The sequence below is a fragment of the Drosophila persimilis genome, unplaced genomic scaffold (assembly GCF_003286085.1).
Source record: "Drosophila persimilis strain 14011-0111.01,24,50 unplaced genomic scaffold, DperRS2 tig00000829-arrow-arrow-pilon, whole genome shotgun sequence".
NCBI classification, from domain to species: Eukaryota; Metazoa; Arthropoda; class Insecta; order Diptera; family Drosophilidae; genus Drosophila; species Drosophila persimilis.
In genome coordinates, this window is record NW_020825359.1 from 992,016 (window position 1) to 1,015,805 (window position 23,790).

Here is a 23,790-nt window from a genome sequence, read left to right on the forward strand (position 1 = left end):
CCTAACCAACGAGGTCTAACTGCTTGGTACTGCTTTACATCTACCACACACACATACATAGAAAATCCATACATATATACTGTTTCTACCCTTCTTGTGCACGGTTTTTACCCTTCTAGTGCACTGCTTTCCTCTCTTATACTGCTTTATTCTACGTATTTTATTTTGTTCTACTGCTTCTTCAACGGTCTCTGCTATCAATCTTCTACTGCTTCTTTCCCTGCCTAATTAATTGATTATACTGCTTTTTCTACTGCTTGCTTGTCATCCACCCCGCTGACAGCTTCTCTACTGCTTTGGTGGATTGGATTCTTCTTTTCTTTTACGACATATGCACATTTGTATATGTTGCACTGCTTGCCAACACTATGCTGCTCTGCTTTAGCTTAAAAATGTCCTAATGTTTATTTTACTGCTTACTCTACTGCCTAGTGTACAGCTCACTCTACTGCTCACTCTACTGCTTACTCTACTGCTTACTCCACTGCGCACTCTACCGCCTTTCCCACGCTACTGCTTTCCGCCGTCCTACGGCTTTCTCCTCCTCCAAGTCGTTTCCTTCTTCTCCTTCTTTTGCGTCTTCAACTGAATCTTCTTCTTGTTCTCTGTTGCCGCCGCTGTCTCTGTTGCTTCTTGTTCTTGCATTGAGCTGTCAGAGAACTGCCGCCTCTCTAGATTGGTGGCCAAAGGGGCGTGGCTGCTGTGTCGCATGCTTGGCTTCACCTGACTGCCGCTGTTCGTCTTCTGTCTTGTGCCATTCATCGGTATCTGTCTTTGTATCTCTGTATCTATCTATCTGGCCGAACCGTTCACCATTCCCCATTCTCCCGACCTTGCCTTATCGTTTTGTGGCATTCCCAGAGATTCGCTGAGATTTTGCGGCAATTAAATTTCAGCAAAACAACAAATTGCCGAAATAATTATGATCAATTTTCTTCGAGCGCCCAAGTGCGTGCCGCAGCTTAAACGCGCAGGGGATTCCGTCTTGTGGGTGGGTGGGTGCCCGAACCCAAAACCCGAACCCCTTTGACCGAGCCTCGGGCCGTTCGTCGTCGTGGCCAGAGATATAGAGCGATACTGACTGCGAGATATGGCAGATCTGTGGCCAATTGTGCAACGGAAGTTCGAGCGATCGGTTCGGATCGGATCGGAACGGAAAGCAGAAAGCAGAAAGCAGAGACAAAAACATAACAGAACGGTTCAGATCGGATCAATATAGCCGCCAAAGATACACACATCTATATATTTATAGATATAGATCGATAAAAGTGAAACAAACCTCCAACGAAAATAACCCGAATTCGAATTCGTGCTATTTAAGTGTCTCTCTCTCTCTCTCACACACTCCCTCTCTCGCTCTATCTGTTTTTTCTATTTGAAGATCGATCCGTTCGGATCGGAACGGATCTTTTGATCGATTGATCAGAACAAAGCGAAAGAAACGTCAACCGATCAGCGGTCACAGCGGTGCTGTCGATGGTGTCGATGGTGTCGGTGCAAAAGTTGGTCAAGTCAAGTGACTGAAGCGAGAAAAAGCAACAAAAACTAGGCCAAAACAGCAGCAGCTGAACCTGCAGCAGCAGCAGTGGCTCAGTGTTTCAGCGTCGTGCGGCGGTGCTCCTCGGTCTCAAGGTGGATAGGTCACAGGTGGTGCCCATGGCGGTGCCGCGTGTCCGCAAAGTGGTACGCGTGGTGCGAAAAAAGAAGCGGGCGACGGGCACGGGCCCTGGCACAGGCACAGGCACTGGCACTGGCACTGGCACGGAGTCTGCCTCTGCCTCGATCAACGATGCCAGCGAGTCGGACGGCGGTGGTGCGGGCGCCGATACGGCGACCAGCTCGGGAGCAGCCTCGGGCAGACAGAACTCCATCTCCATGGCCATCCCAATCTCGATCGATGAGGCGAAGGCAGCAGGAGCGCCGGGGGCCAGCAGCAGTCGACCCTGGACACCGATGCCGCCACGCAAGCCGCCCGCCAAGGCGGCCAAGATCAAGCGGCGTCCATCGACGGGCAGCGGAAGCGGCATTGGGCCCAATGGCAACGCGACGCCCTCAAAGGGTGCCCCGCCAGCGGCGGCAGCAGCAGCCGAGGCCGTGCAACAGCGCCAGCGGAAGGATAAGGAGCGTCGATCCTCGAGCGATTCGAACGACAGCGACGACAACAGCTCCTCGAGCAACTCCAGCAGTCACTCCTCCTCGGAGGCCTCAAGCTCCGCCTCGTCCTCGGAGGGCTGCTCCTCTTCCACGGGAGCGTCAACGTCCTCCTCGTCGGCCAGCTCCAACTCCTCGTCGTCGCCATCGGATGTGCGACGGCGGCGCAATGCCGCCAATGCGAATGGCAAGAAAAAACCGAAGTCCCTTTCGGCAGCAGCTGTTGCGGCGGCTTCCACCTGCTCCTCGTCGTTGGCGGCCCTTAAGAAGAGCACCAAGAGCTCGTCCTCGGCCAGCGCCAGCACGGCCAGTGTTGGTGGCAAGCAGTACAAGGATCCAAGTACAGGAGAGAACCCCCAGATGTCCCGCCCCGTCCTGCCCTGCCGCTCCGTAACCCTTGTCCTTAGTCCAAGTCCATCACAGCTCACTCTCCTGCATGTCGATGTCGCCGTCGCCTGCCACACAACCTGAACCTGAAATGTGTCGCCCCGCGCAGAGGCTGGGGGACGGGGGGGCAGATGCGATGCAGCAGCTGCCACCGTCGACAGTTTGGCGCTAATGCCAAAATTAATTAGAAAAAACAAATGCGAAAAGAATCGGAAGGCAGAAGCCAGAAGCCAGAAGGCAGACCTTCATATCATTCATTCACATGCATATATATATATATATATATATATATATGTATATATATATGTGTGTGTGTGTGCAGATCGGTTGGAATGAAGGGGATCAAGATGATCAGTCGATGTCCTTCTCCAGTTTTCCATTTTATCTTTCTAATCTTCCTCTGCATTCGCTCCTTCTCTCCCTGTCTCTGTCTCGCTGTTGGTGTTTCGTTTCCACGGTTCCAATCGAGTGTGGCCGCTTTTCGTGCTCCCCGCAATATTGGAATAGTGGAACTGGAACACACTTCCTTTCCCTCGTTTTCTGTTCTCCTCTGTTTCTGATATCTGTATCTGATATATATCGATCCCTCCGATTAGGCATGAAGCAATTGATCGGCAAATTGAATGATTTGTGGCCCGAGCACAGCGTCGCATTGTCCATTCCAAAGGAGGTCGATAAGAGCAAGGAGAAGCTGGAGGGCGCCTGGGAGACGACAGGTACTCTCTCTCTCTCTCTCTCTCTCTCTCTCTTTGGGGGTGTGTGTGTGTGTGGGTGGGTTTTATGGGATCACCAATGGAGGGGATTATATAAGGGATATCTTTCGCATTTCACATTTAATGGCACATAATACTGACATACTCTCCCTCCGTCTTTCTCCTCCACAAAAACAGGTCGCGATGGTTCCAAAATTACAACAGTTGTTGCAACACCCGGCCAGGGCACCGATCGCGTACAAGAGGTCTCCTACACAGACACAAAGGTCATCGGCAATGGCAGCTTCGGTGTGGTATTCCAGGCCAAGCTCTGCGACACCGGCGAACTGGTGGCAATCAAAAAAGTTCTACAAGACAGACGATTTAAGGTACGTAAACCCGAGTCCATACCTCTGTATAATCTGCATATTTGATATATATTCTCTGTATTCCTTTATAGAATCGCGAATTGCAAATAATGCGGAAGCTGGAGCATTGTAATATTGTGAAGCTTTTGTACTTTTTCTATTCGAGCGGTGAAAAGGTGAGTGTCCCAGTCCTCCTCCTTCGATCGCTGTGATCCTTGAGAGTGCCTCCTTCTAGCTTGTGGCTTTAGAAAGGTCTGGGGGGGTGGGAACTGAACGAGGGGGTGGGGGATGGAGGGGGAGTGGTGTGGAAAAAAGGAAAAGAAAAAAGCCCGTTCTTAAAATCTATCTTAAAGTCTTACCAAATTGTGAATTGTGTTATATAAATCTCTTTCATTTTCATATTCCAAAAAACCGAAAAACTACTTGCTCAAGTTGGCTGAATTTCCCATCGATTTGGGAATATTTGCCAGTGTGCTCAAGCCCCAGGTATCTTTTCTCGTAATCTCTAATTCTGGAAAGAGCCTTTTCTCTGATCTCTCGATCTCATTCCACTGGTCATACAATTCTCTCTCTCTCTCTCTATATATATATCTCTATCTATCTATCTATCTATCCATCTATCCATCTATCAATCTATATCCCTCTATCCATCTATCAATCTATATCCCTCTCTCCATCTATCTCTATCTCTATCTATCTATCGTATCTCTCATATAAATCCCTGCTAAACAAAAAAAGAAAAGAAAGAAAAGAAAAGAAAGAGAAACGTACAGTGAACTTATACAGAAGAGTACGCCGCATGGTATCTCTCTCTCCCTCTCTCTCTCCCTCTCTCTCTCTCTCTCTCTCTCTCTCTCTCGCTCACTCTCTCACTATCCCGCCCCCCTATACCCTGCTCCGCTACTCTCTCTGCTATGTGCTATCTGCTAGATACATATGTGTGTGTTTTTGTCACCAACTGTACCTATTGACGCATGCGAAATCGCAAAATCATCGGTCAACCAACCTGTCCCGATCCCAAATCGATCCCAAACCCATCCACCATCCCATCCTTACCCTCCCGCCCTCTGTATGTGTGTATGCTATCGATATCCATGATGTATCCATCGCTCATACACGCTCAGACACACGCAGACAGACACTACTCCTCGCAGACTAAACAAAACTCTCGACAAACGACGAAGCAGAAAGCCCAACTAATCGATTACTCTTCTCTGTATCTTGTGTCTATATCCCAACCGACAGCGAGATGAAGTATTTTTGAATTTAGTCCTCGAATATATACCAGAAACCGTATACAAAGTGGCTCGCCAATATGCCAAAACCAAGCAAACGATACCAATCAACTTTATTCGGGTAAGCATTCCATACTCCACACACAGATCCCTCTCTCTCTAATGCCCGTGCTCCTCCACACACAGCTCTACATGTATCAACTGTTTAGAAGTTTGGCCTACATCCATTCGCTGGGCATCTGCCATCGTGATATCAAGCCACAGAATCTACTGCTCGATCCCGAAACGGCCGTGCTGAAGCTCTGTGACTTTGGCAGCGCCAAGCAGCTGCTCCACGGTGAGCCGAATGTCTCGTACATCTGCTCCCGGTATTATCGCGCACCCGAGCTAATATTCGGCGCCATTAACTATACAACAAAGATCGGTGAGTGCACATAAACTACTCGATATCTACATGTATAGCCATATTAATCTCTCTCTCTCTCTCTCTCTCTCTCTCTCTCTGCCCCTCTCGTTAGATGTGTGGAGTGCCGGCTGCGTTCTGGCCGAACTGCTGCTGGGCCAGCCAATCTTCCCTGGCGACTCTGGTGTCGATCAGCTGGTCGAGGTCATCAAGGTTTTGGGCACACCGACAAGAGAACAAATACGCGAAATGAATCCAAACTACACGGAATTCAAGTTCCCACAAATTAAGAGTCATCCATGGCAGAAAGTAAGTGTCGCATCCGCATCCGCATCCGCATCCGATGTCCCAAATCTCGTCTCTCGTTCTTGGACGGTGCTGCTGGTCGATGTTCTTCGGTTCTCGCTGTCCACTCCACCCGCTCTTGTAATCTGTTCCCTAAAAGCTGACACCCCTCTCGTTGTGTGTGCGTGTATATATATATAATCAATGTGTACATAAAAACTCGTTGCAGTCACTACTCGAACGCACCCAATTTCCAAACGCCCTAAACCAGAAACAACGATTGAGAGTAAGCCACGAAATGAAACCAAAATTCAAACCAAAACCATGCAAATGCAAATTAAAATGCAAAGATCTAAGGTCTAAGAGCAAAGCCAGCCCCGTGAATGCCGGAATATGCCACCATATAACATTTGCATTGCATTGCATTCTATTCGATTGTACATATTCGAACCATCAATCATTTCTGGGCTTCTTTTTGTGTTGTTTTGTCCATGAGGTTAGTTTGGGGAAACTGTTGAACGAGTAATCTTTTTTTTGAGAGGCTCTAGCCACGAAAGAATGAAGTCTTCTTTCTCCGGGGCTGCTCTGAGATTTGTTCATCCACAATCGACGCCAGACAAAAAAAAAGAAGGCAAAACAAAAGAAAAATACATGTCGTGTGCATGACGAATCACATTGGATCATTTACAGACTGAGACCAGATTGCTAGAGTAGGAAATCTCGCACCAGGAGATGCCAGGAGATCCCAGGAGATCCCACGAGATGTCAAGGGATGCCACGAGATGCCAGGAGATTGAATAAGGGGAGGACTCGTGCCGAAAAGCATAGTGTCTTCGAGCTGTAGTGCATTTCCCATTCGCAGCCCATAGCCCGCGCCACAAACGCCTCCAAACTGCTTTCAAAGCTTCGATTCCGTACCGCTTACGGCTCAAGATGCCTTTATTTTCCTTGTTTCTTGCCCCATCCCCCGCCTGTCCAACTGTCCAACTGTCCAGCTGCTGTTGCAGCTCCTCAGCTCCAGCTGTCTCACTGTCCCACTGCCTCAAGTGCATCGCAATGTGTCCTGTCCTCCAGCGATGATTGTGCTACTACCCAGTCCTGCCCCAGCTCCGCCATGTCTTGTTCTGTCCTGCCGATTCGAGTTCTGTTTCTGTTGTTTTTCCTCGTGAGATTTGCCGCCAATCCAGTCAAGTGTCCCCAAACGCCACCCAGCAGTCGGCAATCACTAATGCGATCATTCTCCTGCGACTCCCACAGGTTTTCCGTATACGCACTCCGACAGAAGCTATCAACTTGGTGTCCCTGCTGCTCGAGTACACGCCCAGCGCTCGGATCACACCACTGAAGGCCTGTGCACATCCGTTCTTCGATGAGCTGCGCCTCGAGGGGAACCACACCTTGCCCAATGGCCGCGACATGCCGCCGCTATTCAACTTCACAGATCACGGTAAGATTCCGATCCACACACAGATACAGATGCAGATGCAGATCGTTCTAACAATTTGATTCCCTCCACCCTACCCGCAGAGCTCTCGATACAGCCCAGCTTAGTGCCGCAGTTGTTGCCAAAGCATCTGGCCAATCGCTCGTCGGGCGGCGGCCCAGCAGCTGCCGGTGCTGTGAGCGGCTCCACCAGCGTCTCCTCAACGGGCAGCGGCGCCTCGGCGGACGGTGCCGCCTTGGCCCAGGCTGGCGGGACATCTGGATCGTCAGTAGTCGGTTCCGGGTCGGGAGCAGGAGGAGCCGCTTCGTCCGTCGGCGGACCGGCGACCGGCTCGAGTGCCGGCGGTCAAGGAAACAATAGCAATCCCGGCTCCGGTGCGCCGTCCGCCGTGGCGGCTGCCCCGGCTGCCCAGCAGGCAAATGCCGGCGGCCCTGCAGCCGCCGGCGGTGGTGGCGGCGGCGGTGGTGCGGCGGGTGCTGCCACTGCAGCCGGCTCCATAGCTGCGACCAATGCTGGTGGCGCCAACGTGACAGGTGAGTGAGCGTTGGCCATCCCTCGCCCTGTCCCCCCACTGTATTCCTTCCCCTCCACTCTTCCCACCCCCCTCCTGCGATGGTCACCCGTGCTTAGTGGAGCATGGACTGCACCCAGCCGCACTGAGGGGGCTGCGCAAGAGTCTGAAGGCGCCACGCCTCAGGCAGGTCAGCAAATGTCGATAACCATAGCTATGCCGGTCATCCATCACACAATACAATAGCATTCGATCCAAGAATCCACAAGAATCCACAAGAATCCATACAGAGCCACAGAGGCGGGGTCCTTCGCGTGCCAGGCCATCCGCAGATCAAGACCCATCCTTCCGACAGTTCAAGCCCAAGACAGTCAAGAGTTCAAGAGTCTCGTCTCCACCTCAATTCAAGAAGGGCTCAATCGGAACGGACGGGCAACACCCTTCCGCCACGCCGCCCTTCCGCCTCCCAGTTCGAAGTCCAAATTGAAAGCATTTGATGGATTTGCCCCCCAATAAACTGTTGTTACCCCCATTTGACCCCATTCCTTTCTGATCGCGGACCTTGGGCTGTTCCATCGTCGGCTCTCCATATTTCGTGGGTGGATTCTATTCTAATTTCATTTGTCGAGCAGAACGATTGATTGCGTATGATGTGTATTTTTATTTTAATTTCAATTTAAAAAAAAAAACAAAAAAAAAACGCTTATGATTTTAATTTTGTTTTGATTTTTCTTCCTTTTTTTTGTTTTATTTACAGATTCATAGGGACGATAGTATCATACAAACAAACAAACACACACACACACATGTACTACCTATATATATATATCAGCATGTGTATATATATATATATAGAGTAATAAATATATATAAAAAGAACCCTAGAAACACACACACACACACACACACACAATCAAACAAACAACAAGAACCACAATAAAAATTATATATATTATAACTATAAACTATAAACGATAAACGATAACCGTTAACCGATAACCGATAACGGAGGGATGCAAACCAACATCAAAACAAAAACAAAAACAAAAACAATACACAATTATACATATAGAAGTTATATTCATAAATGTTCAATAAATTGCAATCGTTGAGAGAATCAATCCAAAACACGACAACTCAAGCAAGCCCCCGAGCCCCACACACCCGCCCCCCGCCCCGCTTCGAGCATCATCAGATCTGAAGAGGAAGTGGAAGTGGAAACAGAAACGGAAACGGAAACTGAAAAGGAACAAGAAGCCGAAGAAGAAGAAGTGGAAGTGGTAGAAGTAGAAGTTAAATTAAAAATAATAATACAAATAAAACGTATATCGTAAAAAGATCGCAGCAAAAATTTATATAACAACAAAAAACAAAAAACAAAAAAAGAGAAAACAATATTTTACCTAGGTAAAATTCGATTTATTTTAAATCTAAAATAAAAACTAATAAGCATAACAATAATAATAATAAAAAACACTACATCATTAAAATAATGATAATGATGATTAATGATTGATGATTATACAAACCCCCGCCCCCCCCCCCCCCCCCCCACCCCTTCCCACTACCCAAATAATTATAATCCCCGTCACCTGGCGTCCTGATTTCTTTTATTCAATCGATTCTTCTGCCTTTTCTCTCTCTCTCGATCTTTGTGTAATTATTTTTTTTGTTTTTTTTTAAACAATTTTTAAAGCACTAGGAATGATTACAAGAAATTGTCGATGCACCAACTAATTATTTATATATGCCTATACATACATATACATAGATATATACATGTATTTTGAGCAGAGTCATTGTGCATTACTTTTACCAATTTGTTTTTAATATGTTTTAAGAAGAAAGTCCATAAATAAAGGTAATTAAAGAAAGTCTCGTAGCGAAAGCTGGGCCACAGAGCCGCACGTTTTAAACAAATTCAATTGATATTCATAATAGCACAGAAAATACCATGAAATGACTGCAAAAGTACAGTAGGCCCCTGACAAAGCAAAAGCAGAGATGGAAGGAGGAAGAGGAGAAAGCTAAAGCAGAAGCATAATGTTAATGTTAATGTTAATGTTAATGTTATGTTAAACCTTAAAGTTAGTGGAAAACTGATTAAAAGCAAAAAACAAAAATTATACATACACAAACTATGTATATATATATGTATACATTCATATATATATACATATGTATATGTATATATGAATATAAAGAAATATTTTTTTTTTGCAACACGCATTATGTATACATACAGATTAAATAAATAAATTATTTTTATTTTTATTAAAATAATTATTATTATTATTTTGTAATAAATAAAAACACATAAAATGCATTAATTAAACAAAAACAAAAACAAAAAAAAAACAAGCAAAAGATATTCAATTGTTTGAACAAATTATACATACATACAACCAACAGCACATATACAGATGCAGATACAGATGCAGATATATTTGTTTTTAATATGAATATTTATACACGCATTCATTACGGTGTGTGTGCACACATATGTATATATACATATATACGGATGTATACCTTAACTTATGTATGTATGTATTATTATTTAGCAATTAGTCGAGTTGAAATTGAAATTGTAATAGACGTGGAAATGTAAAGGGTCTCTGATGATGAGGAATCCGATTGAGCAGATCATTGAGATCCATGGATGTGGTGGATAGGGTAGATCGCACGTACATACAGTATAGCCATGTGTGTGGATCCGAGAACCAACGGTTTAGTTGCAATATGTAGATAAAGTCAAATTGTCGGTCGATTGTTCGACTGATCGATGATCCGATTGGTGATGATCGGTCGATGATTGCCCGCTAATAGTCGCTCGCTGAATATAAACTGTAACTGTTACTCTAATCTAATTGTAGCCGCATTAGTTCGTAGTCAGTGTCGCCTTGCCTCGTCACATCCTCCTCCTCGCCCCACGCCCCGCGCCCACGCTCCGCGCCCACGCTCCGCTCCGCTCCCCTTAAGGCCTTACACCCAGCCGCTTCAATCGAGGCCCTGGGTACAGTCAGAGATGGTCTGGGCTAGCCCTGCCAGCCTGCTTTAAAAGTTTTTTTTTTAATGTTTTATCGTTTATCGACAATTTGCACGAGAGCAATAGCATAAAACAAAATATACATACATAAGCGAAAAAACAAGGATGTACGAAAGAGAAATTCGCTAAAAACCGTATATATTTATTTATATAGTTTATTATAACCGACCTTAAACTAATAATTACGCTAATTATAAACGATTAATGAATACACAACTAAAACTAAAAAAAAAAAAAAAAGCAACACTTTTCCTAGTACTTTAGATCCACTACAACAGAGAAAACCTAAAAAGAAAAAAATACAACAAAAAAAAAAGAACAATAAACTCAAAACATTTACATACATTATTTTTAAAACTCCTAATTACATAAAACCAGAAAGAAGAGCAAAAGAAAAAGTAATAAAGCTATACACACGCATACTCTGACATTGTACTTGCGATGGTGGTAATAATCATGATAATATATAGAACCGTTGATGATAATTGATGCGAAAGCAAGAATGAGCAGTGGCTGAGAACCGTATAATGATACTGATACTGATACTGATAATAAACGAATACAACAAATACAACAAATAAAAGAAAAGAGAAACAAATACAATATTTAAACGAAAGTATACCCGTTTCGTTGCCTTTCCTTTTTACCCATATCATTTTTATTGTGTGTGCGATTTATTGGTTTCTATCTATTGTTTTCGTCGTCGTGTGCATGGTGCATGGGTGGCGGCGGGGCGGCGCGGCGGCGCGTATCGATGAAAACGATGACACTGCCGATACAATTGTGGGTATCGATCGTTCCATTCCGAACGAAACCACCGTTGGCGTCGCTTCGTTCTCTCTCTATTCGTCCTACTATGTACTCTGGCCACTCCTTCCGTCTCTCACCCAAGGTGGGTGTGTTTGTGCAAGGTGAGGCCCATGCCACACCCCATAAAAGTATGCCTTGCCTCTTACGGTGTCACTTCTGCTTCTGTCTTGTCTGCCCTTTCTTCTGCAGTGACACTCTTGCATTGCAGGTCTCTCTCATCGGCTTCGCTCTACATCATCAAATTCCAATTTTTAAGAAAAACACTATCACCTACCAATTAAAATATAACCTCTAAGACTTTATATTTACTCAAAAAATAATAAATAGAATACTAATATATCGATATTCCACATCCCCTAAAACCATCGCAGGCTCTCAGTCTAACAGCGCTCTGAACAGCAGCGGTACAGCCAATGGTAACGGTAACGGTAACGGTAACGGCAGCGGCAGCGGAAACGGGGAGACTACAGCAGCAGGCGGCACAGGAGGCAGTGCCGCAACGCCGGCCGCTGCAGGAGGGGACGAGAATGGTGCTACAGCAGCAGCAGCAGCAGCAGAGACCGAGGCAGAAGCAGCAGCAGCGTCCGGTTAGCGCAACAGCTGCGCTCTGTTAATGTAAAATGCTCTTTCTACAGCGTACTGTACTGTTATTCGCATATGTATGTTTTGTTCGCTCTCGCTCGCTCTCAGGGTTGGAGCAGGCCTAAGTTATTTTTTTTTTCGCAGCATTCAGCATAGGTAACGGAGCGTGATGGCAACAGAGCCTCAGCCAATCACACACACACACACACACACACACACGACCACAGCTACACTGACACACCGAAACACCCAAGAACACACACACAGCCACACACACACACATGTATGTACAGCTGCGCCGAAAAAAATAGCACCAGTGGACTAATGTGTCTATATTGACGGATTTTGCTTAAGCAATGGTTCTAATGAACGTTGTTAAGACTAATATATAAACTTTATGGTATAATTTATCGTATCCCAGAGCACTGGTATAATTTGTAAAGTCCAAGTAAGAAAATTTTAAAAGAATAGGATTTTATCAGAAATTTGGGCACCAACAAAAATAGCACCAATTTACAAAGAAATCAAAAAACTTTAAAATGCAAAGAAACTTTCCAAATTTTTTTGTAAAATATGTTAGTTTAGTTGTATTTAAAGGTTGGCGTTTTGTTGTAAAACCTTTGGCAGCAACAACAGCAGCCCAACATATCGGCATTAAAGCTCACCTAATTTTCGCATCTTTCCCTTGGGATATTGATCCACGAACCATGCAGGATGCCCCAAACATATTTATTGTTCTTTGATTCCGCATTAGAAACATATTTTTTAACTTGACCCAAAATATTAGCAATGGGGTTCAAGTCTGGAGACTGAACAGGCCAATCTATTGCATTAAGTGAATTGTGCTCGAACCACTTTCGAGCTTTCTTTCTAGTTCGTTTTGGGTGATTTTCCTGATGGAAGTTACAAAACAACTCTATTTCGTATTCTGCATAAAGCAGAATCACTGTTTCTTTGATATTGACATAGACATGTTGATCCATAATGGGGTTGAGCCATGTATTGGATTACCTACTTAGTACGAAAATCATGCCCATACGATTTTGCTTGCTTTTCTATGTCTAATGAATTTACATGTGAGTCAGGGGGTTGTATTCTGCATTCGGTAGTCGTTTCACACAAGAACAAGACCCTTTTACACCAAAAAATAAATTTTGGCTTTAGTCGGACCACAGGATGTTTCTCCATTTTCTTTGGCCCAACTTTAGTGCTACTTTGCACACCAAACTTTTTTTGCCCCATGCCTTTCCGTGAAAAGTGGAATCTTCCTCGTACTACGAGTACCCATTTTACGTTCTTGTATACAAGATCTAACTTTCCTGGTACTTGACGATTTTTTAAGATCCTTTCTTTAGCTCTGTGGCCGACTTAAATGGGTCCTCCTTGCTCTCACGAACCAGTAGTTTTACCAGAAATGGGAATATCGCGGCCTTTCTTCCACGTGTTTCTTGTTGGAAACATATTTAAAAGCATTGCTAATAATTTCTTTTGAACAACCGACAATTTGCCCCACCTTAGCATAGGTCCTGCCTTCTGAAATGAAAGTTTTGATCCTTTGGCTTTTTTCTTCACTTTAGTGCTTTCCAAGACCCATAAATACTTAAATTTTGTAACTTTCTTGTCCCAATCACCTAAAGCCACCGATTTTTAATTCAATCAAGAACTTAAAATATCAATAAGCTCAGAAAAGTAGAAGCTTTTACATAAAACTGTTACTGGTGCTATTTTTGTTGGTGCTCCATTTCGCTCCTCTTTCGCAAAATTGCCTAAAGTTATAAGAACCGTTAGAATTGAGAGAGTAAGCACACTTCTCTCAGAGAGGAGACATATAAAGCTACATTATATTGCAGTAAAGTCCAGCAAATGTTGGACAGTGGTCTTGTTTTGAACGAATAAAGACGGTCGCCCCTACTGGTGCTATTTTTTTCGGCGCCACTGTATGTATATGTAGCTACTATGTGCATGGCGAAGGCAAAGGCAAGAGAAAATATTTAGCATAAAAAGCAACAAAAAAAAAACCAACAAGAAAATCAACTTTAAAACTATGCATAAAATACCAGTTACGAGTATAATATTGTATTATGTATTATTGAAAAACAGCTCCAAAGACCCGCCCCAAAAAATACGCCCCGGGGTCCGTCCCATCCCCATCCCCCCCCCAAGACATCCACGTAGAGAAACAAATTTAATGGAAAATACAGTCGAGGCCCGGCAACAACAAATGAGAGGAATACTCGGTACTTAGTGAAATAAATCAAAATTTTGTGTCTCCTTTAACGTACCATAAAATACTTACGAGTCTTACGAGCATCTATGCGGATATCTATCAGATATACATAGTTATAGCATAGCACTCCATAATAGCAAGAGAGAGAGGCGAGTGGGGAAGGAGGAATGGCTAAGAGAATGAAGCAATCAGAAGAAGGAAACTAGCAAAAACTAAAACAATGAAGCCGAAAGATTAAAAAAAAAAAAACATTTACTAAACTCGCGCAAGTGCACACACACACACACACACAGCCACACACACACGGTATAGATTAAACACACATATATATATATATATATATATATACAGATATACATATATACATATATACAAGAAGAAAATAAACAAACAGTCGTAATCCTAGTAGCAATAACCCCATTCCAGGCAGCCGCCCCATCGGAGGGCCTGCCCCGCCCCCCCCTGCCCCACTTAGCAAAGTGTTTTTTTCGGTGGCCTGTTCTTAAGTAAAATCTAGCATTAACTACGATTAGAGGAGGTTAGAGAGATGGGACCTTGGAGCTCGGAGTCCAGTCCGTTAAAACGCAATATACAATATACAAATACAAATATACAACAAATTATAATCGTATGACACGTCGGTTTGCGATGAGGACACGTCAGACCAGTGGGAGGAGTGGGAAACGAGGAGAGGAGGAGAGGAGGAAGTACTCGTAATCGTACTCTGTAATTGATGAAATTGAGTAAGAAAAAAACGCTTTTAGCGCGCGACGCCACCCATAACATTAAATTAAACAAAAACCAAAAAAACAAAAAAAAACCAAAAACAAAAAAAAAAACCAAAAAACAAAAAACAAATACTAATTAAAGGTCGAAAGTGAAGGGGGAGGAGTCTCGATGCATACTTATGCGTACAACTAATCAACAAATAAAACATTTAGCTGCAATTGAACAATTTAAACTAATTTAATACGAACGGAAATGAAATGCAATGCACGGTGACAGTGTGTTGGTGTGAGGAAGCGGAAGCGGAAGTTAATTTAGATTTAAGGCAGTTTCGAGCATTCACACTCCACACTCCACACTCCACCCAACAACCCCCATCCCCTCTAATCAAAGCTCTATGATTGGTTTTCACTGCACTCTCCCTCCCCGAACGCACTGCTTGAAGGATATCTCCACGTAGTACACACATACCACATACTACGGCCCCCTCTCTCCCCCCCCCCCCCCAGTTAACAACCGATTTCGATTGAATAGAACAAAAGCAAATCTATTTGTATGTATTTCCATAGAGCTCCCTGCATACATATACATATACAAAATATATTTTTTTTTTACTAACTAAAAGATACATTTATAAATTTAATGAACGTTGAGTTTTGTATCCATAAAAAAAAACTAATACAAAATTAGTTATATACAATACATATATATATATATATATATATATATACACACCGACACACACACAACAGACCTGCAAAAACTAAAAAATAAATAAATAAAGTTCCAAATTCCCCCATCCCTGCCCCTTGCCCCTTGCCCCTTGCCCCTTCACCAAACAAAATACACTTTTAGCGAATAATCTAAGTAAACCAAATACAGCAAACACTTTATTTATTATAACTATTGTAACTCTCACACACACACACACACACACACACACACACACACGAAGAAAAATAGAATAAAATAATATATAATTTGGAAAAACATTTAAGAAACAAAGATCTAGATATACATGTATACTATATACATATATATATATATGTATATACATAGTATATATGTGTGTATATATATATATATATATATATATAGGGGCATACATACATATATAGTATATATTATATATGAAGAATAATTTCAACGTTTCGCTTACAAAAAGAACAAATCCAAAACAAAAAAACAAAACCAAAAATGAAACTTAAATTTAACTAACAAATAAACACAGAACAGAAACCCTAAAAAACTAATTGCAAATGAAAAATGAAAAATGAGATATGAGAAATGAAAAGTGGAAAATCAAATCAAGAAAGCCCCGAAAATATTATTGAAAAATGAATACGAAATGGCGACAAAGAACAACACGACATAAAAACGTAAAGAGAACAACCTTAATTAAAAAACAATAAAAATTACAAACAAAAATATATATAAATGATTGCATTTCCCATGGGTTTCATTTCAAACAAGTAGCACCAAAGGTATGTGTTTCTGGCCAGGCCTGAACCAGAGCGGGTCGGGTCGGCTTGGGTGCCCTAGACTGCCTGGGGACTGGATATTACACTCTAAAAGAGCCTACCAGTGAATGCCAGTATGTTGAGAGTACATCAGATTGCATTCACCGTATTTGTGGCTTATTAGCCGAAAGGTAAGTATTTTTCCAGCCTGAAGAATTCAAGGCTATTCAAGGAAGACACAGGCTCACCTGCTCCGGGCATAGCATACTTTTTGAGGCTCGATGAGGCAAGGCTTTGGGCCTCATACGAGCATATAATCTGCATAAATCGAGGGTGGTCAAGTGCTGCTCCAAGAGATATTGCGAAGAATAGCCACGAGGCAGCACATTGAGCCCTGGTCGACACCTGAGGATTGGGCCATCGAGAGGTCTCGAAAAGTCTCACTCACAGGATGAGCGGAGGGAACTATGGCAATCCTCCGGTATGCTACAGGGGATACACCTGCGATTGCCAGATCGTCCATGCCTGAGAGGGTACTCACGGCCGAGTCAGAGGCTCCGGCCACCTGATCATCCATGCCTCGTAGACACCTGAGGATTGGGCCATCGCGAAGGCTCGAAATATAATGGAGCCTGAGAGACAAAGACAGGGCACCGTATCGGGACCCACAGAGTTAGAGGGACTATGGCAATAGGGAGACCTCCTCCGGTATGCTACAGGTGTACCCAGCGATTGCCAGATCGTCCATGCCTGAGAGGGTACTCACGACCCCCGAACGCAAATCCCAGCCACAAACGAGCATTGAATAGTCGCACTCGAATTTATTTAACAGAAAAAAAAGTTTTTTACTAGTATATACCATTATTTATCTGATGGTTGCTGCCGATCCTCGGCTTTGCACCTACGTCCTGCGTCGCTTGACCACGCTCAGGTCGGTGGGGAGGCCGAGGCCGCCCTCCAGCTTGACCCGCCGCTTGCTGCTCCTGCCGCTGGACGAGGCGGCTGTCGTCGGCTTCACTGCGGCCAGAACCCGGGCCTCGGCCACCGCCACCGTCATGGCGGCTGGGGGATCGGGGAAGGTGGTGGCCTGCTGCTGGAGCTCCGTTTTGATGACTGCTTCGGGGGCAATCATGAGGAGATCGTTGCCACCGTTGCGCTGCTGCTGCTGTTGCTGCTGGTGTCCGTCCAGGCGCTCGCACTTGATGTGCCGGAAGGCGGACAGAGCGGCTGACGCCTCTGCCGCGTCCGGAGCGTGGCCGTTGGCCATGTGGTTGTCGTTGTTGTTCTGCTCGTGCCCTTGCCCGTGTCCGTGCCCAAGCCCGTGCCCGTCCTGGCGCTGTTGCCAGTCGAGGATGCCGGTCAGCAGCTTGATGTACTTGATGGCCGAGCGCAGGATCTCGTTCTTCGACAGCTTCTTGTCCGGCGGATGCGTCGGTACCAGCTTGCGCAGCTCCGCGAAGGCCCCCGACACGTTTTGCTGGCGCCAGCGCTCGCGGGTGTTGGTGAACACCTTACGGACGCCGCCGCCAGTCCCGGCGGAGGCGCCATTGCCGTTCGCCGTGCCCGTCAGCTGTCCGTTGCGACAGGGCGAGGTCCGGGAGCTGGCGAAGGGATTGCCACAGCCACTGCCGCTGCGCGGGGAGTTGGACAGGGAGCGACAGCCTGCGGGTAGGCCGGTAAGTGTAAGGAGTCAGGGTCAGGGTTAGGGTCAGGGCAAGGGTCAGGCCACTTACCATCCGCCTGATTGCCGTTCAGCACGATATAGTCGCGCAGATCCTCCTCATCCTCCTCGGTGTCGTTCAGCGAGAAGTCCGACAAGTCGCCGTCTCCGTCCGAAATGGACTCCGTCTTGGGCTGCAGATAGGGCGTGGCATGCCGCAGCAGGGCCGGCGGCTGGCGAGCCCCAGCCCCAGCTCCAGCTGAAGCAGTGGCGGTGGCGGTGGCAGGTGCCGGCCTGGGCGAGCCGTTGGCCTCCTCCCGCCGGCCGTTGCTGCCGGCGGCCGAGCTGGCGCTGGAGGCCGTGCTCCGCTCATCCGCGTTGTCCGATCCGTTCGAGCTGCTCGGTAGCCAGGCCATTTTCGACGTCCGGAGTGCTCAAAGGCCAGCAGGGAAATGAGCAGCGAACAGCCAGCAGCCAGCAGCCAGCCATCCCCCGTGCGAAGGAGGCGGGACTAGAGCCAGCGACAAACAACCCTCGTAGAGCGAGGCATACAGAAAAGGGGAGGATGCTGCGCCCATTCCGGACGGCTCAGGACGTAGGGCGCAGGACGCAAGACGCAGGACGCAGGACGGCGCACTCACTGGTAATGCTTCTTGACGGCTAGCCCGGGCTTTTTGGGCTTCTCCGCCGCATCCCCGACCTTTCCGTCCAGCCTCTTGACCCCGGCTACAGATAGCAGCGAGGAAGTGGAGCCCGTGGCCGTGGCCATTGTGGAGAGACTGCACGCGGCGAGACTGAGACGCATGGCCGGCGAAGGATTCACGAAGATCATCTTGTCCGGCGTCTCCTCGGGCGTGCGACCGGCGAGGCGGGGTGCCTTGAAGACGTAGGTGGTGGGCGTCATTTTGGGGTCCGTATACTCCACCTGCATCTCGATGGGAAAGTCGGTGACCAGCACCTCGGTGATCTCGAAGGGGGCGCTGTCCGCCACCTGCAGACGCAGCGGCAGTCGCGGCGACATCCGGAACGTGACGCGGCGGACGAACTTCTCCATGCCGACATTGTCCTGCTGGCGCAGGTAGACGCACCAGGTGTGGTCGAACAGGGAGGGTATGTCGGGGTCGCTCCACTCCATGCGGCAGCCCAGCACGATGTCCTTGACGATCACACAGCGCCCGGACAGCTGGAAGAGGGCGCTGCTCGGACCCTTGTTGCAGCTAATCCGCTGACAGTCGTCGACCACGTTCTGGTGCCGCATGGCGCTCCTGTAGCTCATCATCCTGTCGATAACCCGAGATCTGTGGCGATGTGCGGCGTTTGGTGGGTGCGGGTGTGGGGGCACTGGCTGGTACCCAAAACAGAGCAGCGCGAAATCAAATAAACCGAAAATTTGCAATTTAATCGTATAGCTAGAGCACTAGAAACATTTCGAGAAATGGTTGAGAACTGAATGACTGAAGGCACCAAAGTCTCGGCCAACTGGGAGTCCGGAGTCCGGCCGGATTGCCACGAAAGCGAAGGGAAAGGGGGTTCCGTTCCGGGCAAAGCCCTGGATCTTATCAGCAGCGAGGGCCGCGAAGGAAAAAAAAAACAGCCAGAAGAAGGTCCGGCAAAACTTTTCCAAAAGCGTGAAAATTTCCACGGAAATTTGCCTACGCGGATTCCCTTCACGTCCCATGCCACGCCTAATTGTCGCATCCTCCTCAAACGGCGGGCAAGCCGGCGGGAGTCCCAGCCAAGATTGGGGTCCGGCCTCCGGGGGGAGGTCGGAACTGCGCAGACTCGCGGGGGCGGAGCTACGGGGCCAGCAACCCCCACAAGACCCAGGACCCAGGGACCCAGGAAATCTGTTGCGGTGTAAATTTATTTTTGGAGAGTCACTTGTAATTTGAGCCGTGCGAACAGGAACAAGTGCGGTGTTGAAAGCAGACTACCACCGCTCAGAGATCATCGGGGGGTCGTCGGGTCATCGGGTCGTCGGGTCGTCGGTTCATGGAGTCGTCGTGTCATTGTTTCGTTTTGGCGGATTGATCAAGTACCGCGGGTGCTTCAGGAGGGACTTGCGGGCGCGCCGCAGCTCGCGCTGCAGGTACTCGGCCTGTTCCTCGGGATCCGGGTTATCCTTTGTGAGGTCGATGGGCTTTGGCGTGAAGCGCAGCATCCGCTTCATGCGGGGCGACGGATTCACAAAGATGATGGACTGCACCCGCTTGTTGAGGGAGTAAATCTGCGGGACACCGTCGGCGGGCACCGTGATGAGGTGCCGCACAATGCCGCAGGTGTGGTAGCGTACCCTGAAGATCAGCGTGACGATCACCTTCAGGCTCCCGCAGCAGTAGGAGCTGACGGTGAAGGGCCCACGCTCAACGATCTCCACGTATTCGGGGCACGGGCCGAGAAACCGGAACACGGCCTTTGACACAAAATCGGACACCCGAGGCTGTTGCGGGTTCCGCTGACCACCGGCCGCGTTGGGGTTCTCGTTTTCGTACATGCTCCTGAGGTACACCTGGAAGTGGTGACTCCACTCTCCGATCGGCTCCTCCAGGCGCCGCGCGAAACTGCCGATGACGATCTTCTTCTCGACCTCCAGCCGCCTTCCGCTGGTGCGGTGATCCCGCAGATTGCGGCTGTATGCGATTTCATTGGGCGCGTCCATCGTTGCCAAGTTCCTGCTGCCGGAGTAGCCAGACTATGGGAAGGATTCCGAAATGTGAATGATATGTTGAGAAAGCCGATGACATATGCTGCATAATGACAGCTGACAGAAGAGCCTAGACAGCCTGCTGGTCTCCTGATGCCAGAGCCAATGATGGTTGTTCACCTGGAGCGGCTACTGTCCTCTAATCGCCTCTGATATTCATGAGCAGGTTTCAGGGGCACACGCGCCACGTAATCACATAATCATCATCATCACATTGACATTAGACCAGAGTCAGGGGCAGTGCCAGTGCCAGTGCCAGTGCCAGGGCCAGTGCCAGGAGCCAGGAGCCTGGGGCCTGAGAACCCAATCCTAATCCAGCTCTCAGTCGATCGACCGCGCGCGCTCACTCACAGGAGATGCAATGGGAGGCAGATCCGAGTAGAGCAACCCTCAATGGGATGCCACTAAGCGGCTTAGCGGCAATCAAATCAGATCAAATCAAAACTACCCAAAAATAAGGAGTCAAAAGTCAGCGCCACCCGTCGCGAGCATCAAAATCAAATTAGCAGCAGTTTGGTGGCTAATTCTTTATCATTCAGTGGCATGCCAGCCCGGCAGACTGGTTGCCAGGATTGGGGATGGGATGGCGCGTGTGTGGCGACACCGATAAGAGGCAAGCGTCGGCAAACAACCACACGTGGCCCACCGCCACAGCTGGGAGCATTGGGAGTGGCCAGGGATAAATGGATTTTCACACCCACTCGACACTGCGACACTGCGACACTGGCACGGGGCGGGCCGGTGGCATAGCCACATAGCCAAGAGCACACGCAGGGGCAGGCCCGACCAAGCCGCCAATTAATAAAATTCAATTACCGGAGGCCGCCGCAAGCCGATGCCGGAGTCCGATAAAAATCCAATATACGAGTGTCCTGCAAGTGTTGAAGGACTCATCTGAAGGCTGGCAGCAAATTGAAATGAACGTGTAACTTTTATGTCATCGCACACATTAAAATGAAACTATTAGGACTGTTACCGTGTTTCGTTTCGTTACACTGTGCAGATTGAAAGACTGTCCGCTATCGTGGCACCATCCAGAGGAACTTCTCCAGTAGAAGCCCACTCAGCGGGTCTCCCTTATGCGGCTCCCAACGCTTTCCAAATATGCTATGATATTATTTGGACTACAAATAATTGACTTATTGATGCATTAACACAAACTTGACACCTACATATGTATGTATGTATGTATATCAGGGTAATTTAACTTTTGCTTTCTTTATAAATAATTTTATTTTAACCCAACCACAAATTTGGCTCGGAAAAAATTGGCCGGAAACGAGCGGGAACGCTGCGAGTTGCTGCGGCGACCGCAACTCTACATTTAAACCCAATACATAGTCAGTATGGATGGCTCTCCTCCACCAGACGGCGCTAACATTGCACGACACGACAAAGAGTGCGTGCGAGAGAGACAGAAAACCCGTCTGAGCGAAAAAAAAGTAAAATGCATTTAACCCATTAACAGTCATTGCAGAATATTGCATCAGACAGTCCAAAATTTGGCTATGGCCCAAAAAATGACCCTTCTCAATTGATGCGAAGAAATGTTGAGCCAATATGGAGACTTTGCCATTTTAATTCGTAATTAGGAACAGAAGTTGTTCTCGACATTCGTGGTGACGGCGATACTGGCAGATATTGTGGTAAATGCCATCCCATCGGAATTGTGGCTGGAAGGCCCTCCACAGACAACCACGGGCATGGGGTAGGGCATCAGTATACACGCCACGGACTACAGGGTGCGAGGATCTTAGAACTTCAGGGTTTCATCCCAAGATCCAGGTGTGGTTTTGGTGGACACCTCCAAATCCCAGACGCAGATGGTGTGCTCCTGGCTGGTGGTGCACAGACCATTCCAGGGGGCTGTCTCGAGGGCGAACAAGGAATCACAACCCTCAAAGAACTCTTTAATTGGATTAACATGGATGTTCATGGAGTGCTGGAGAACCCAACCCTAAATCCACTTAAAATATCTCGATGATTCTGCAGATTGTAGATGGTTTCAGATCTATAACTGTAGAGCTATATACATATCCAAAGAACTCCTCCAGGTATTTATATTGGATTATTAATCAATCAATCTGCGGAAATTGATTTATTGAGCGGAAAGCACGGGGAGAAAGTACACGACGACAGTGTGGCAGGCACCACAGGCTCCTATAGGCAAAAACGCCATTTGGGAGGTCGGGGTTCCCACTGCAACACAGGCCCAGGAGGTCGATCCACCGAGCTCCGAACCCAGCATATCTATCCTATGAGATGGCGATTCTGCAATGTGGATATCCACTGCTCCAGTTCGGATGAGATTGACCGAGTGACCGGGAAAACTAGGACTATTAGGCCCCTTTTTCGAGGCTGTAGGATACCCAGACTGCAGAATGACTAAGCTAAAGCTGTCGATGAGGGCAAGCCTAAAAGTTATAGGAAGTAGGTTATAGAGGCGGAGATTCCGAGGGCTCAAATCTATTTCACAGCTGTGGAAAGGGACATATAATTATGTACCTCTTCGAAGGCCAGAACAAAGAACTCAGACACTTACGATATGGTAGTATAAAGATGTGCCAGTTCATACACTGAGCATTTCGCAAGCGAACTTTCTGGATTAGATTCCAGGGTCTTAGTTCAGCCAGTGACAGTACACCTAATTCTATTTTTACACGGTTGATTGGTTCCTGAAAAAAACCGTGTAAAAAAAGACATTGATCGTATGCAAAAATAGGTGATTGGTTTTTTAACTTTTAAAATTAGGGAACGTTGGAAAAACTGATTTGCGTATAAAAAATGTCTTTATCAAACACGTCTGATCGGTAGGGTGGGTACGTCAGAGGTAAGATACCGACACCTCAACCTGGCCCACGTATGTACATGGGATATTGTTTGTCGAGTAGAGTCTGTTTGCAATTTTTTGCTCGGTTATTTTGGTTGTTTCAATTGTCCGAGATGTCCAATCAGTTGGTATATTGTGCGACCTGAGGGCTTGGGAAGCACCCAGCCCTGGGATGACTGGCTAGCCGACCTTGCCACAAAGAAAAAAAATGGTTTCTACAAAAAGGGAATTCCCCTAAATCTATCTACAATCTATCTATGTATCTG

General features: G+C 46.9%; 3 protein-coding genes across 3 annotated transcripts in view; 1 reads left to right on the plus strand and 2 right to left on the minus strand.

Moving 5' to 3' along the window:
- The window catches only part of LOC6599967 (protein kinase shaggy), a 43,722-nt gene extending 31,564 nt beyond the window's left edge, over window positions 1–12,158 (plus strand). The window contains exons 2-9 of the mRNA XM_026993409.1: window positions 3,429–3,619; window positions 3,691–3,774; window positions 4,844–4,954; window positions 5,020–5,257; window positions 5,352–5,545; window positions 6,779–6,968; window positions 7,049–7,498; window positions 11,707–12,158. Of these exons, the coding sequence (XP_026849210.1) occupies window positions 3,429–3,619; window positions 3,691–3,774; window positions 4,844–4,954; window positions 5,020–5,257; window positions 5,352–5,545; window positions 6,779–6,968; window positions 7,049–7,498; window positions 11,707–11,927 (1,679 nt within the window). The 3' untranslated portion in view covers window positions 11,928–12,158. The remainder of the gene's footprint in view (window positions 1–3,428; window positions 3,620–3,690; window positions 3,775–4,843; window positions 4,955–5,019; window positions 5,258–5,351; window positions 5,546–6,778; window positions 6,969–7,048; window positions 7,499–11,706) is intronic.
- A 5,073-nt stretch (window positions 12,159–17,231) lies between these two features.
- Window positions 17,232–18,416, minus strand: LOC6599968. Its single transcript, XM_026993385.1, has 2 exons — window positions 18,064–18,416; window positions 17,232–17,992 (listed from the first exon to the last, which is right to left on the minus strand). The coding sequence occupies exons 1-2, from the start codon at window positions 18,404–18,406 to the stop codon at window positions 17,232–17,234; spliced, it is 1,104 nt and encodes a 367-aa protein (XP_026849186.1). The 5' UTR covers window positions 18,407–18,416.
- A 195-nt stretch (window positions 18,417–18,611) lies between these two features.
- LOC6599969 (YEATS domain-containing protein 4) lies at window positions 18,612–19,391 on the minus strand. Its single transcript, XM_002025122.2, has one exon. The coding sequence runs from the start codon at window positions 19,267–19,269 to the stop codon at window positions 18,628–18,630; it is 642 nt and encodes a 213-aa protein (XP_002025158.1). The 5' UTR covers window positions 19,270–19,391; the 3' UTR covers window positions 18,612–18,627.
- Window positions 19,392–23,790: the final 4,399 nt, after the last annotated feature.